A 17,187-nucleotide genomic window follows, 5' to 3' on the forward strand; every position below is an offset into this window, starting at 1 on the left:
TTTCAGAGGATCGGAACTCCCCGCCTGGTAAAGACTTGAGATTTTATTCTAAAAGCTTTGATATGTCCAACAACAACAAGTATTGACGCCTCACATCAGCCAAAGTCTGATGTACAAGCTTGTAAAATTGAAACTGAGTAGTTTAATTAATACACGATCAACTCTGCAGTTATTCAAATCTGCATTTTCTGCACACTTACAAGTCAGAAACACCGTAACCTACCCCTGATGTGACGTTGGCATCAGATCTATACTGCAGATTTTTGTAGGCTGATACTAATAATATTGATATTTGAGAGTTTAAAGCATCCAATAATATCTCAGCCATTAGTCTTTGTTTTAACATAAAAATGTTTAAAATAAAAATTATTGATAAGAATCTTCTAAAGTTGGTTTTATTAGAAGTGTGACCATGATATGAGCAGAATGGGATGTTTTACAGTGTGAAAATAAACATGTCTGTACTCTCTGGTAGATATATAACGATATATATAAATAATATATACTGTATACTAATGTATCTGTAGTAAGTTGCTCTGATGTTTAATATGAAGGGTTGAAGGTTCAATTTCTCTGTTTCTGTGTCGCCTGATGTGTGTTTTTATTCACTCAAAGTGCCAAATTTGTAGAAATGTGACGATTCAGGAAATGTTACATCATCAACGAGCAAAAAGGAATCTATATTACTAATAATTTTAATACTGCTTTGCATGATTCTGTAGTAGATTTGATTTAAAGCTGCAATAATCAATATTTTTTAATATTACTGAATGGATCAAATGACTCTGTGTATAATGGGAAAGCTGGGACTCCACTGAGAATCTACAGCAACTTTTAGCCTCTTTTAGCTCCTAGTTTTGGTTTTGTGAGCTAAATGTTTTCATTCAAATCAAAGCTGAAAGGTGAAAAATCCTCTAAGCAGGATGATAATGTTTCTCTATGTGAATCTGCAGCTAAAGTGTTTTATCTGCTGCCCCCTAGTGGCCAAATGCAAGTTTAAATGATTTTTTTTTTTTTTTTTTTTTTTTTTGTGAAACGTGGATCAAGTTTATCATGTTTTTAATTAAATGCAAAAGACAAATAAAAAGAGGAATCCTGCCTTTAGATAAGCTCTGGATCTGTCTGTGATGCAGCTACTGTTCATGGTGTTTATCATGTTGTACATAGTTTATTATGTTCAATGACTGCACTTGTTCCCAAAAGGTGGAAATGTGATACTTCGACACTTATATCCGTCCTTTTTTCTTTTTTAAATATTGTTTTTTTATTCTACCGTACTGTATTCGTGTTATTAATCAGCTGTAAAAATTAAACCTTAAACGAGATGCAAAGTAGATTCGAATTTGAAAAGGAAACATGAAGAAGATTGTGAGCGTAAATGAACAAATTGTGTAAACATTTGCCTCAAAAATGACACTTTAGAAGAAGAAGTTGACCTTTTTTTCTTTTTTTTTGGACAGTGTTGATCGCTGTGTTTCGATCGGTAAAATTGACTGAACAGATAAATAGGAGTTGAATTGATGGTGCTGTGTTTTAAGATTCAATTTTTACAGTGTTTTGTATATCATCAAATATTTTGTTTCCATTTCAGTGGAAGTGTTTGTTTGATGTATTAATAATTTAAAAAAAGTGAATGTTTAATCATCCATTAAACTTTGCTGTAAAGACAAACTCTGGACTTCTGTTTCATCACTGAAATCAATCTCTGTTTATTTCTAGTCTTTAAATGAAGCTGACTGAAGCCTGAAGATGATAATAAAAAATTAAAGCTGATAACAAATAAACAAGTAAATACTGATGACTTATCAGAATATTTGCAGAAACTAACAAGATTCTCATATTTACTGCTTCTAAAGTTTTGTCTTATATTAATCAATACTGAAGCTCAGATGTCAAAACATTCAGTTCATCTAAATTACACACACTCACTTAACACCAGGGTTCTTCTTTCAGTTTACAGAGAGATAGATAGGTAGGTCGGTCGGTCTTTTGCCTATCCAAGACATCAAAATACACAAGACAAATCAAGACACTCCACAACATACAACAGAAAAGAAGAGAAAAAGTTGTGCAAATAGTCATTAGTTTAGCTTTGTAACAGGTGGAGGTGGTATAGGACTTGCAACACAAACACACCACAGTTATAGTTGATAATGAGCTTTATTGTAGATCATTGACAGGTCTGATGGGGGGGAAACAGGAGAATATAGCATCAAGGTACAGTTCATAAAAGGCAGAAGATTCAGAACCAGACGCCATCGCCAAGACAGCACCAATGACGAAGCAGGACTCTGATGAAAACTCAAACTGCAAAAAAAATATCATTGCACAGGAACACCAGGCAAGCAGAAATCAGAGACAGAGGCCGAACTCGTAATCGGGGGCAGAAGACTGAGTCGGGACCAGGAAGTCAAACCAATGCTGATTGCTGGAAAGTCTTGCATTGAAGCAAAGAACAATCCAGCAATGAGTGAGTGAGCAGCAGCAGCAGCATGTATAGTAGCTGTGATTAGTGATGAGATGCAGCTGAGAGTCCAGGTGAACGGGGTAAGCTGATGAGGTGGGGAGGGGGGGGGGGGGGGGGGGGGGTGGCTGACTGGCAGGACTGGAGCAGAGGAGGGGTGAATGGACATTTACCAGATAGGCAGACTGTGACAAGCTTAGTTTTTTATTTAGTTGTAGTCTTTTTCAGGTATTAGGAGGAAAGATTTGATTAGAAGAAGCTGAAAAGGATGAAATAATGGTGACACTGAGGTAAGGTTTGCTGTGTTTGTGGAGGTCCTGATGTGGCAGTTAGTTTTTTTATATTTCAGTTTAGTTGTAGTTAGTTTAACAAGTGCTTTTACTTCAGTTTGTATTTAGTTTCAGTCTTAGTTTTAGTGTTTCAGGTATTAGGAGGAAAGTCTTGACTAATCGAAGCTGTAAAGGATGAAATAATGCTGACACTGAGGTAAAGTTTGCTGTCTCCTGCTAATTTCCTTCTCTTCTGAGTTCCTCCACTTTTATCATCAGCTCCTCCATCTTTGTGAGTACGGCCTCCCACCTCTGTTCCTTACTTTGTCCGGCAACGTTTTCTCACTCTGGAGACGTTCATTCTGTTCACTGATGAACTGGTCCAGGAGCTTTTTCCGAAGCTTGCTTTAGATCCATGATCTCAGCATCCTTCTGTTGGAGCTGCTCCTCCAGCTGCTTCACCTTTTCTATGATCTTGTCCTGCAGCTTCACCTGGAGTATCGGCTTTGTCTGCTTAGAAGGGAGATTCTGTTGTCTGCCTCGTCTGTCTTAATTTGGACACTTCGTCTAAGGGACTAGATATCTGCATCCCTCGCAGCGATGACTTCACAACCCTTTCAAATGTCAAATGTGTTTTATCTCCTGACTCAATCAGACATGCCTCTAACCGGCGTACATTCAGTCTGTTGTTGTGCATTGCATGGTTGAAACGCTCTCTTTCAGCCCGTGCACCATCCAGAATGGGCCTCACTGTTTCATACCAATATTTTCACTCAGAAATCACCCTGTTTGCTTGACTAAGGGAATTTCTCAGGTGGTTACAGAGCGGTGTTTCAGTGTGGTAGTTTATTACTTGCATGGCTCTGAAAGATAAAGACAAAAGCAGTGGGTGTTCGTTTCTGCTGCAGTTGTCTGTTAGTTGACTGTACTGTAACTCTGGTACCCGACACCCAGCACATCTGGATAATAGACTGAAAATTTGGATTGATGTTGAACTAATCAGTCTGATGATGCAAGTTTTTCAATCAATCAATCCATCAACCAATCAATCATTATTTATATAGTGCCAAATCATAACAAAAGTCATCTCAAGGCACTTTTCCCATAAAGCAGGATTAGACTGTACCATTTAAACACCATTAAACCACATCACTAAACTTTTCTGGTCTGGAAGCAGATTCAACATGAATCCATTTCACATCCTGACACCCGACTTCCAATTCTTACTGTTTAATGTTTGTTTTATGTAAGGCACATTGAGTTGCCATTGTGTATGAAATGCGCTCTATAAATAAAACTGCCTTGCCTTGCCTAGACAAAATGATAAAACATTATTTGTGTGGCAAAAGTGCTTTTACAAGAAAAAGAGAAAAAAAATTATCAAGACAAAGAATAATGGTGTCATCAAATGCAATAGATTCAAATGTTTAAAATAGGGGAGAATATTATAATAAATTCATGGATGAAAATATTTTTAAAAAATTGAGGCTTCTCTCTCCTATCCTTTCTCTCTCTCCTCTCTACTCCAACCGGTCGAGGCAGATGTTCTCCCACTTTGAGCCTGGTTCTGGTTCTGAGGTTTCTTCCTGTTAAAAGGGAGTTTTTTCTTGCCACTGTCACCAAGTGCTGCTCATGTGGGAATGTTGGGTCTCTTTAAAATTAAAACCTGACGAGTTCGGTTTAGAACTGCTCTATGTGTAAAGTGCCTTGATATGACTTTGTTGTGATTTGGCGCTATACAAATATTCATTACTGATACTGATTTTAATGGGCAGTCTTCCAAAGTATGTGGACTCTGACTGCAAAGGCTTGTGCACCTTTTTAATAACCATATTATCAACCATTTTATTACCTTTTATCAGTAAGAGCCGGAGCCACACCCAATATTACTTGACACAATGATGATCTAAAATAAATAAAATAATGTTGAAATATACAATAAATTAAAATATATTGAATGAATTATCAGGCCTGAGTAAAAAAGTGATGGAAAACTAATTTCTCTGTGACAAAGCTGTTTTAATGAAAGTTCAGAGACTGACTGAAAAACATGAACTCTGTACTTTGTGGTGTTTCAGGAGGGAAACTGCCTCAAATAAACTCTCCATATTAGTTTCATATTTTTACCACAAGCTTTGAATGAGATCCTGAAATGAAGACAGAAGAGAATACTTTGTTCATTCTTGAGATAAACTGCTTTATTTATGATTTCAACCTTCAGTTTTTCAACACATCCAATCAGTAAAGTCTGTTAAATAATTCAATTTAATGATTTCATGTTCAGATTCATTCACAAACCAATGAATTAGAATTTTCAGCTTTGTACAACAGCATAATAGGTTATCTGCTTATTGATTATCAGGATAATTACAGTTGTATAACTGTACAAATTTCTAAAATGATGAGAACAAAATATCTATGATGAAGGAAGTTCTGCTAACTTTTTAAGAAACGAGATCACACAAATACATCAATACAAATATGAAAATAAAATTAATCAAATTTAAATGTTCATCGGAAGAAATGTCGGTGAAGATTCAAAACATCATGAGCAATAATAGCCTCCAAAACAAGCAGGAAAAAGTGACTTTAAAGAAAATGTAAACATTAACAGAACAAATTAAAAGAAAAGTGATGACAACAGTTTGATTGTAAGCTGATGTCTGTGCAGTTCAGAAACATGGAGACAAAAAAAAACCCCTGAAGAATTTCAACACAGAATCTGACACAAGAAGTCTGAAATGACTTCTGTCTATTTCAGTTTACAGAACTCAGCTGTGGCTCCATCAGGAAGAAAAACTCCAGCATAGAGAGGCTGAGTGAATGTGGTCTGGACTCTGTGGAGGAGAGTCATGGTTTCAGAGACGCTGTAGAAGGACAGAATACCTGCTCTGTGATCCAGGTACAATCCTAGTCTGGAGGAATGAGGACCTGAGACGGGAGATTTAACACTGTTGAACCAGAATCCATAACTGTTAGTGTCACATCTTAAAGCCCAAGATTTGTCATTGCGCCCAAATCCACATTCATCCCACCCTCCTGCTCTGCTGATGTTCTTGTATGCGACTGCTACACGAACTTTCCCTCTCCACTCCACCTCCCAGTAACAACGGCCAGTCAGACTCTCTCTACTCAGGACCTGATACCATCTAATGAATCTGTCTGGGTGACTAGAATAAGACTGTTTTTGTCTCATTCGTTCTACTTTTCTGTTCCCCTCAGATAATAAAAGCTCTGTGTTTGCTGTGTTTGGATCCAGAGTGATTTCACATGAATATTTAAAGAACTCAGGTCTGGTATTGGGCTCTGTTTTTAAATCTGACAATAAAACTTCCACTTCAGTCCCTGTCAGTGAGATGGTTGTCATTTCCTTGTCACATTTATCCTTCAAGATGTCCTGTAGTAGATCTCTGAGCTCTGACACAGCTGCTGTCACATCCTCAAAGTATCTCAGAGGACGGATATTGATGCTGGATGAGTCTGTAGGTTCACTGAGTTGTGACACTGAGGGGTAGTTGTGTAGAAACTGGTTGTGATCCTCTGTGTGTGAGAGCTGCTTCAGTTCAGCGTCTTTCCTCTTCAGCTCAGTGATCTCCTGCTGCAGCTTTTCCTGAAGCTCTTTGACTCGACTCACTTCAGTTTCCTGCTGGGATCTGATCTGCTGCTTCACATCAGAGCTTCTTTTCTGGAGGAGACGGATCAGCTCAGTGAAGATCTTCTCACTGTCCTCCACTGCTTTATCAGCAGAGAGACTGACGGCCTCCACCTCCTGTTGAAGCATCTTCACATCTTTCTCTCTGTCCTGGATTCTCTGCTGGATGTTTAGTCGACTCACCGCGAGCCCTCTCTGCCTCTCAGTCCTTTCTGCTGCAGCTGAGACTGTTTCATGTCCATTATGATCCTCAACAGAGCAGAGATAACAGATACTCTGCTGATCAGTACGGCAGAACATCTTCATCACCTCATCATGACGAGAGCAGATGTTCTCCTGGAGCTTCTTGGAGGGGTCGACCAGCTTGTGTTTCTTCAATGGAGCTACCTCATAATGAGGCTGGAGGTGTTTCTCACAGTAAGAGACAAGACACACCAGACAGGACTTGAAGGCTTTCAGCTTCCTCCCAGTACAGACATCACAGGCCACATCTTCAGGTCCAGCATAGCAGAGATCAGCAGAAGCAGATTGGAGTCCAGTCTTCTTCAGCTGCTCCACTAAAGCTGCAAACATGGTGTTTTTCATCAGGACAGGCCTCGGTGTGAAGGTCTGTCTGCACTGAGGGCAGCTGTAGATTTCCTTCTTATCCTCTTCATCCCAGAAGTTGTTAATACAGCTCATGCAGTAGCTGTGTCCACAGGGAATAGTCACCGGATCCTTCAGTAGATCCAAACAGATCGAACAAGAAAAGTTTTCTCTGTTGAGCTGAACTCCTTGCTGCGCCATTTCAGTTCTCAGTAACAATGACTGTCTGAGTTTCACTTTCAGAGAAGTGAAACAAGGTTGAGCTCCGATCTAAGGGGAGGGAACAAGGGAACAATGACGTATGTGGTGCGGTGTGGTGCAGCTGGGTTTGTGTTTGAGAGCAGGTAGAAAAGGGAGGAGTTATCAAGCTCTGTGAGTTTAACCCTTGGTACGCAATTAAGCTCATGTCTCATTTGAAAACACTGCTCACCTGCTTTCTGGTGTCGAAGTAATCTTGAGAATTTGGGAGTGATCTAAATGACTATTTCTTTGAATTACTGTATTCTCTTAAAATAAATCAATCACATCTAATCATGACAGTTTTAGTTGCATTTCTTTGTGCTCATTTAACCATAAATAACACTCTTCAGCACATCAGACAGTTTGTGGATTGACAGATTAAATCCAGAACAAAATTAGTCACAAGACGTTTTAATGAAATCTGGTTTAAAGCTTTACAACCAAGAACCGTCTGAATGTGAGGTGACAGAGCTAGGCCTTAAAAAACGTCTTCACATCCAAATTTAATCAAATGTATTATTATTTTCAATTTTTCAGGCCTGGGTAAAAAAAAACCTCTTTGAGTGAAATGTACAAATATAATCTTGTTTGTTAAAAGCAACAAATGAAAGAAAACTCTGCTCATTTCTTCATGACGAAGCTGTTTTAATGATTAACCTGAAAGCTCAGAAACTGATAAAGATAAACTCTGTACTTTGTGGTTTGTCAGGAGGTAAACTGCCTTAAATAAACTCTCATAGTAGTTTCAAATTTTTTCCATAAGCTTTGAATGAGATCCTGAAATGAAGACAGAAGTGAATACTTTGTTCATTCTTGAGAAACTGCTTTATTCATTATTTCAACCTTCAATTTGTGCACACATCCATTCAGTAAAGTGTGTAAAATGACTCTAGTTTAATGATCTAGTTTTCAAATTCATGAAAAAAAACAAAACCATCAATTAGAAATGCAGCTATGTACAACAACATAATAAATGATCTGCTTATTGATTATTATCAGGATAATTACAGTTGTTTTTTTTTTGCTGTACAAATGCATAAAGTGATGAGAGTAAATATCTATGATGAAGGAAGTTCTGCTAATTTTCTCAAATTTAGAAAAATACATTTATTTTCATCTGAAGAAATGTCAGTGAAGATTAAAAACATCATCATGAGCAGTGATGGCCTCCATGGACAAAAACAAACAGGAAAAAGTGACTTTAAGGAAAAGAAAATAAGTGATGACAACAGTTTGATTTACAGCTGATCTCTGTGCAGTTCAGAAACATGGTAACAAAAAACAGAAGAATTACAACACAGTATCTGACACACACAGTTTATTTGAGTTTACAGAATTCGGCTGTGACCCCAGAATCTAATAGCCAAACTCCAGCATAGAGAGGCTCAGTGAATGTGGTCTGGACTCTGTGGAGGAGAGTCATGGTTTCAGAGACGCTGTAGAAGGACAGAATACCTGCTCTGTGATCCAGGTACACTCCTAGTCTGGAGGAATGAGGACCTGAGACGGGAGTTGAGATGTTATTGAACCAAAATGTATAGCAATTATTGTAAAATCTTAAAGCCCAAGATTTGTCATTGAGTCCAAATCCACATTCATTTGAACCTCCTGCTCTGCTGATATTTTTGTATGCGACTGCTACACGAAGTCCTCCTCCTCTCCACTCCACCTCCCAGTAACAACGTCCAGTCAGACTCTCTCTACTCAGGACCTGGTAACTTCCAATGAATATATCTGGGTGACTTGAATAAGACTGTTGTTGATGTATTCGTTTCACATTTCTGTTCCCCTCAGATAACAACAGCCATGTGAATGCTGTGTTTGGATCCAGAGTGATTTCATGTGAATATTGTAAGAATCCTGCTCTGGTCTTGGGCTCTGCTTTTGAATTGGACAGTAAAACGTCCACTTCAGTCACTGTCAGTGAGATGTTTGTCCATTTGTCCCTCAGGATGTCCTGTAGTTTATCTCTGAGCTCTGACACAGCTGCTGTCACATCCTCAAAGTATCTCAGAGGACGGATATTGATGCTGGATGAGTCTGTAGGTTCACTGAGTTGTGACACTGAGGGGTAGTTGTGTAGAAACTGGTTGTGATCCTCTGTGTGTGAGAGCTGCTTCAGTTCAGTGTCTTTCCTCTTCAGCTCAGTGATCTCCTGCTGCAGCTTCTCCTGAAGCTCTTTGACTCGACTCACTTCAGCTTCCTGCTGGGATCTGATCTGCTGCTTTGCATCAGAGCTTCTTTTCTGGAGGTGATGGATCAGCTCAGTGAAGATCTTCTCACTGTCCTCCACTGCTTTATCAGCAGAGAGACTGACGGCCTCCACCTCCTGTTGAAGCAGCTTCACATCTTTCTCTCTGTCCTGGATTCTCTGCTGGATGTTTAGTCGACTCACCTCGAGCTCTCTCTGCCTCTCAGTCCTTTCTACTGCAGCTGAGACTGTGTCGTGGCCTTTATGTTCATCCACAGGGCAGAGATAACAGATAATTTGCTGATCAGTACGGCAGAACATCTTCATCACCTCATCATGACGAGAGCAGATGTTCTCCTGGAGCTTCTGCGAGGGGCCGACCAACTTGTGTTTTTTGAATGTAGGTGATTCATAATGAGGCTGGAGATGTTTCTCACAGTAAGAAGCCAGACAAACCAGACAGGACTTGAGGGCTTTCAGCTTCCTCCCAGTGCAGACATCACAGGCCACATCTTCAGGTCCAGCATAGCAGAGATCAGCAGGAGCAGCTTGGAGTCCAGTCTTCTTCAGCTGCTCCACTAAAGCTGCAAACATGGTGTTTTTCACCAGGAAAGGCCTCGGTGTGAAGGTCTGTCTGCACTGAGGACAGCTGTAGATTTCCTTTTCATCATCTTTATCCCAGAAGTTGTTAATACAGCTCATGCAGTAGCTGTGTCCACAGGGAATAGTCACCGGATCCTTCAGTAGATCCAAACAGATTGAACAAGAAAAGTTTTCTCGGTCCAGCTGAGCTCCTTGCTGCGCCATTTCACCTCTCAGTAACAATGACTGTCTGAGTTTCACTTTCTGAGAAGTGAAACTAGTTTGAGCTCCGATCTAAACAACATGTGCTGCTTCAGTAAATGTAGGCTGGCAGCTCACCACATGTTGGTTACACCCATCTTCAAACTTTAGATCTGAAGGGGAGGGAACAAGGAAATATGTGGACCAATCAGAGCTTGTTGTGTTTGAGAGCAGGAAGAAGAGGGAGGAGTTATCAAGCTGTGTGTGTTTAACCGTTTTTACACAATAAGGCTCATGTCTCATTTGAAAACACTGCTCACCTGCTTTCTGGTGTCAAAGTAGTAGAGATACTGTACTGCATCTCCTAAAATCCAGCTCACTTCAACTGTTTCTTAAATACAACATTTCAAACACCATAGAGAAAGAATGAAGACATGTTTGGGAAAGCCTCACATTTATTACACATGAAACTCTGCTTTGTTAAAGTTAAACATCTTTTAATTTTCATGCTGGGTTGATGATGAAAGAGAGATCAACATATATGGACTACACACCATGCTTCCTTAGATTCTACCAATCACACGCTGTCATATCAATCTGTTTTCATGACTATCCCACTACTGTTATGATGATGTGCTGCCACCTGCTGGCTGCTTTCTGTCACTGCTCATACCTGTCCACAAGTAACACAGCTGATCTGTTTATAGCTTCACTTCACAACAGACCTGATGTCAGATGAGACAGAACAGATAGAATAGATGATACTGAGGTACAGCAGAAAACAGCTGAGAGATAAAAAGTGATCAATTAAGTTTGTTTGAATTTCAAGGCTGAATTCATTCGAAGTTAATTATTAAAAACTGATCTCAGTTTCTTAATGTATGTAATGTTTGTTTTCGTTCAAATGAAAATAAAACTGTTGCAAATCTAATGTCTTAAAACTATGATGAAAATTTTTAAGTTCTCCTGATGTTGATTCTGATTAGACTGAATACAGCTTTTCACTTTTTTATGATTAAATTATTTCTGTACCAGAAAAGGTGGAGTAACTTTACCTGTGTTGTTGTAATAAATCAATCACAGCTGTCAGAAACAGTAATAGTGACAGTTTTAGATGCATTTCTTTGTTCTTAATTAAGCATAAATAACAGAAACTCTTCAACACATCAGACAGTTTGTGGACTGAGAGATTAAACCCAGAACAAAATGAGTCACGAGAGGTTTTAATGAAATCTGGTTTAAAACTTTACAACCCAGAACAGTCTGAATGTGAGATGACAGAGCTAGGCCTTAATAAAACGTCTTCACATCCAAATTTAATCAAATGTATTTTATTTTTTTTCATGGCTGAGAACAAAATCTTCTCTATTGACTGAATGTAGCCTACAAATAAAATCTTGTTCGTTAAAAGCAACACGTGATAGAAAGCTCTGCTCATTTCTTTGTGACAAAGCTGTTTTAATGATTAACCTGAAAGTTCAAAGACCGACAAAGATGAATTATGTACTTTATGGTTTGTCAGGAGGTAAACTGCCTCATATAAACTATCATATTAGATTTATATTTTCTCAACAAGCTTGTAATGAGATCCTGAAATTAATTAAGAAAATAATAATTTCGACTTTCTTGAGAAACTGTTTTATTCATAATGTAAGACTACACTTTGTTGACACATCCAATCAGTAAAGTCTGTTAAATGACTCTTGTTTAATGATTTCATGTTCAGATTCATTTCAACCAAACAATCAATTAGTTTAACCCAGAATGTCAGCTATGTACAACATAATAAAAAATGACCTCCTTGTTAATGATCAAGATGATTATAGTTATAGAAACATTTCTTTATGTATTCACAAAGGAAGAAGAAGAACAACATCACACAAATACATCAATGCAAACATGAATCTCACATATAAAACAAAGAAGTTTAAATTTTCATCTGAAAAAATGTCAGTGAGGGTTAAAAACATCATCATGAGCAGTGATGGCCTCCATGGACAGAAACACACAGGAGAAACTTAATTTTCAAAGAAACTCAGAACATTAATATAACAAATGGGGGGGGGGGGGAAGTGATGACAACAGTTTGGCAGCTGATCTCTTTGCAGTTCAAAAACATGGAAACAAAATAATAAATTACAACACAGTATCTGACACACAAAGTCTATTTGAGTTTACAGAACTCTATTGTGGCTCCATCATCTATAAGCCGAAATCCAGCATAGAGAGGATGAGTGAATGTGGTCTGGACTCTGTGGAGGAGAGTCATGGTTTCAGAGACGCTGTAGAACGACAGAATACCTGCTCTGTGATCCAGGTACACTCCTAGTCTGGAGGAACGAGGACCTGAGACGGGAGTTGAGATGTTGTTGAACCAGAATGTATAACTGTTAGTGTCACATCTTAAAGCCCAAGATTTGTCATTATATCCAAGTAGACATTCATTTGAGCTTCCTTGTCTGTTAATATTCTTGTATGCGACTGCTATACGAACTGCTGTCCTGCTCCACTCCACCTCCCAGTAACAACGTCCAGTCAGACTCTCTCTACTCAGAACCTGATCATAACCAGTGAATCTGTCTGGATGATAAGAATACCACCGTTTTTGTCTCCTTCGTTCGACTTTTCTGTTCCCCTCAGATAATAACAGCTTTATGTATGCAGTGTTTGGATCCAGTGTGATTTCACATGAATATTGTAAGAATCCAGCTCTGATCTTGGGCTCTGTTTGTGACAGTAAAACGTCCACTTCAGTCACTGTCAGTGAGATGTTTGTCCATTCCTCCTTCAGGATGTCCTGTAGTTTATCTCTGAGCTCTGACACAGCTGCTGTCACATCCTCAAAGTATCTCAGAGGACTGATATTGATGCTGGATGAGTCTGTAGGTTCACTGAGTTGTGACACTGAGGGGTAGTTGTGTAGAAACTGGTTGTGATCCTCTGTGTGTGAGAGTTTCTTCAGTTCAGCATCTTTCCTCTTCAGCTCAGTGATCTCCTGCTGCAGCTTCTCCTGAAGCTCTTTGACTCGACTCACTTCAGTTTCCTGCTGGGATCTGATCTTCTGCTTCACATCAGAGCTTCTTTTTTGGATGAGACGGATCAGCTCAGTGAAGATCTTCTCACTGTCCTCCACTGCTTTATCAGCAGAGAGACTGACGGCCTCCACCTCCTGTTGAAGCAGCTTCACATCTTTCTGTCTGTGCTGGATTCTCTGCTGGATGTTTAGTTGACTCACCTCGAGCTCTCTCTGCCTCTCAGTCCTTTCTGCTGCAACTGAGACTGTGTCGTGGCCTTTATGTTCATCAACAGAGCAGAGATAACAGATACACTGCTGATCAGTACGGCAGAACATCTTCATCACCTCATCATGATGAGAGCAGATGTTCTCCTGGAGCTTCTCTGAGGGGTCGACCAGCTTGTGTTTTTTAAATGTAGGTGATTCATAATGAGGCTGGAGGTGATTCTCACAGTAAGAGGCCAGACACACTAGACAGGACTTGAAGGCTTTCAGCTTCCTCCCAGTACAGACATCACAGGCCACATCTTCAGGTCCAGCATAGCAGAGATCAGCAGCAGCAGCTTGGAGTCCAGTCTTCTTCAGCTGCTCCACTAAAGCTGCAAACATGGTGTTTTTCATCAGGACAGGCCTCAGTGTGAAGGTCTGTCTGCACTGAGGACAACTGTATATTTTCTTGTCATCCTCTCCATCCCAGAAGTTGTTAATGCAGCTCATGCAGTAGCTGTGTCCACAGGGAATAGTGACCGGATCCTTCAGTAGATCCAAACAGATCGAACAACAAAAGTTTTCTCGGTCAAGCTGAGCTCCTTGCTGCGCCATTTCAGCTCTCAGTGACAATGACTGTGTGAGTTTCACTTCCTGAGAAGTGAAACAAGGTTGAGCTCTTATCTAAGGGGAGGGAACAAGGACGGGTGCGGTGGAGCTGGAGTTGTGTTTGACAGCAGTTAGAAGAGGGAGGAGTTATCAACCTCTGTCAGTTTAACACTGCTTTTGTGGTGTTAAAGTAGTACAGATGACCCAATTTCTCTGAATTACTGCATTCTCTTAAAATCCAGCTCAACTTTTTCTTAAATACAACATTTTAAACACAATAGATAAAGAATGAAGATATGTTTGGAAAGTCTTCACATTTATTACACAGGAAACTCTTCTTTGTTAAAGTTTAACATATTTTTAATTTTCATGCTGGGGTGATGATGAAAGACAGATCAACATATATGGACTACACACCAGTCTTCCTCAAGGTCAACCAATCACACGCTGTCATATCAATCTATTTTCATGACTATCCCACTACTGTTATGATGATGTGCTGCCACCTGCTGGCTGCTTCCTGTCACTGCTCATACCTGTCCACAAGTAACACAGCTGATCTGTTTATAGCTTCACTTCACAACAGACCTGATGTCAGATGAGACAGAACAGATAGAATAGATGATACTGAGGTACAGCAGAAAACAGCTGAGAGATAAAAAAAAGTGATCAATTAAGTTCATGTTTGAATTTAAAGGATGAATTCATTCGAAGTTAATTATTAAAAACTGATCTCAAAGTTTCTTAATGTGTGTAATGTTCGTTTCTTTCAAATGAAAATAAAACTGTTGCAAATCTAATGTCTTAAAACTAGAATGAAAATGTTTAAGTTCTCCTGATGTTGATTCTGATTAGACTGAATAAAGCTTTTCACTTTTTTATGATTTAATGATTTCTAAATTATTTCTGTACCAGAAAAGGTGGAGTAACTTTACCTGTGATGTTGTAATAAATCAATCACAGCTGTCAGAAACACTAATAGTGACAGTTTTAGATGCATTTCTTTGTTCTTAATTAAGCATAAATAACAGAAACTCTTCAACACATCAGACAGTTTGTGGACTGAGAGATTAAACCCAGAACAAAATGAGTCACGAGAGGTTTTAATGAAATCTGGTTTAAAACTTTACAACCCAGAACAGTCTGAATGTGAGATGACAGAGCTAGGCCTTAATAAAACGTCTTCACATCCAAATTTAATCAAATGTATTTATTATTTATTTTTTTCAGGGCTGAGAACAAAATCTTCTCTATTGACTGAATGTACAAATACAATCTTGTTCATTAAAAGCAACAAGTGATAGAAAACAGTGCTCATTTCTTAGCGATGAAGCTGTTTTAATGATTAACCTGAAAGTTCAAAGACAGACAAAGATGAATTCTGTACTTTATGGTTTGTCAGGAGGTAAACTGCCTCATATAAACTATCATATTAGTTTCATATTTTCTCAACAAGCTTGGAATGAGATCCTGAAATTAATTAAGAAAAGAATAATTTCGTCTTTCTTGAGAAACTTTTTTATTCATAATGTAAACCTTCAGTTTGTTGACACATCCAATCAGTAAAGTCTGTTAAATGACTCTTGTTTAATAATTTCATGTTCAGATTCATTTCAACCAAACAATACATTAGTTTAACCCAGAATGTCAGCTATGTACAACAACATAATGAAAAATGACCTCCTTGTTAATTATTATCAAGATGATTAAAGTTGTATAAAACATTTCTTTATGTATTCACAAAGAAAGAAGAACAGCATCACACAAACATATCAATACAAACATGAATCTCATATATAAAACAAAGAAGTTTAAATTTTCATCTGAAGAAATGTCAGTGAGGGTTAAATACATCATCATGAGCAGTGAGAGCCTCCATGGACAAAAACACACAGGAGAAAGTTAATTTTCAAAGAAACTCAAAACATTAATATAACAAATGAAAAGAAAAAAAAAAGAAGTGACGACAACAGTTTGGCAGCTGATCTCTGTGCAGTTCAAAAACATGGAAACAAAATAATGAATTACAACACAGTATCTGACACACAAAGTCTATTTGAGTTTACAGAACTCTATTGTGGCTCCATCAACTATAAACCAAACTCCAGCATAGAGAGGCTGAGTGAATGTGGTCTGGACTCTGTGGAGGAGAGTCATGGTTTCAGAGACGCTGTAGAAGGACAGAATACCTGCTCTGTGATCCAGGTACACTCCTAGTCTGGAGGAACGAGGACCTGAGACGGGAGATTTAACACTGTTGAACCAGAATTCATAACTGTTAGTGTCACATCTTAAGGCCCAAGATTTGTCATTGCGCCCAAATCCACATTCATCCCACCCTCCTGCTCTGCTGATATTCTTGTATGCGACTGCTACACGAACTTTCCCGCTCCACTCCACCTCCCAGTAACAACGTCCAGTCAGACTCTCTCTACTCAGGACCTGGTAACTTCCAGTGAATCTATCTGGGTGACTAGAATTAGACTGTTGTTGACTCATTAGTTTTGCTTAAAACTAGAATGAAAATGTCAAGTTCTCCTGATGTTGATTCTGATTAGACTGAATACAGCTTTTCACTTTTTTATGATTAAATGATTTCTAAATTATTTCTGTACCAGAAAAGGTGGAGTAACTTTACCTGTGATGTTGTAATAAATCAATCACAGCTGTCAGAAACACTAATAGTGACAGTTTTAGATGCATACATCTTCTTTATTGACTGAATGTACAAATACAATCTTGTTCATTAAAAGCAACAAGTGATAGAAAACACTGCTCATTTCTTTGTGATGAAGCTGTTTTAATGATTAACCTGAAAGTTCAGAGACCGACAAAGATGAACTCTGTACTTTGTGATTTTTTTTTCGGTCTTTTTTTTCGGTCTAGCTGAGTTCCTTGCTGCGCCATTTCAGCCCTCAGTAAAAACGACTGTCTGAGTTTCACTTCCTGAGAAGTGAAAGTCATTTGAACTCTGATCTAAACAGCTGCTTCACTAAATGTAGGCTGACAGCTCACCACGTGTTGGTTACACCCATCTTCAAATTGTAGTTCTGAAGGGGAGGGAACAAGGAAATATGTGGACAGAGTGGAGCTTGTTGTGTTATGAGAGAAGAGGGAGGAGTTTTCAACAAGGAAAAGGAGTGGCCTGTGAGAGATACTGTGTATTAAACT

General features: G+C 38.7%; 3 protein-coding genes across 3 annotated transcripts; all 3 read right to left on the minus strand.

Moving 5' to 3' along the window:
- Window positions 1-5,264: 5,264 nt before the first annotated feature.
- On the minus strand, window positions 5,265-7,192 carry LOC133991138 (tripartite motif-containing protein 16-like). Its single transcript, XM_062429610.1, has one exon. The coding sequence runs from the start codon at window positions 7,169-7,171 to the stop codon at window positions 5,486-5,488; it is 1,686 nt and encodes a 561-aa protein (XP_062285594.1). The 5' UTR covers window positions 7,172-7,192; the 3' UTR covers window positions 5,265-5,485.
- A 921-nt stretch (window positions 7,193-8,113) lies between these two features.
- Window positions 8,114-10,223, minus strand: LOC133991134 (tripartite motif-containing protein 16-like). Its single transcript, XM_062429606.1, has one exon. The coding sequence runs from the start codon at window positions 10,206-10,208 to the stop codon at window positions 8,529-8,531; it is 1,680 nt and encodes a 559-aa protein (XP_062285590.1). The 5' UTR covers window positions 10,209-10,223; the 3' UTR covers window positions 8,114-8,528.
- A 2,125-nt stretch (window positions 10,224-12,348) lies between these two features.
- On the minus strand, window positions 12,349-14,037 carry LOC133991137 (tripartite motif-containing protein 16-like). Its single transcript, XM_062429609.1, has one exon. It carries the CDS (start codon window positions 14,020-14,022, stop codon window positions 12,349-12,351), a length of 1,674 nt encoding a protein of 557 aa, XP_062285593.1. The 5' UTR covers window positions 14,023-14,037.
- Between the last annotated feature and the right edge of the window lie 3,150 nt (window positions 14,038-17,187).

This window comes from Scomber scombrus, chromosome 11 (genome assembly GCF_963691925.1).
Source record: "Scomber scombrus chromosome 11, fScoSco1.1, whole genome shotgun sequence".
NCBI lineage: Eukaryota > Metazoa > Chordata > Actinopteri > Scombriformes > Scombridae > Scomber > Scomber scombrus.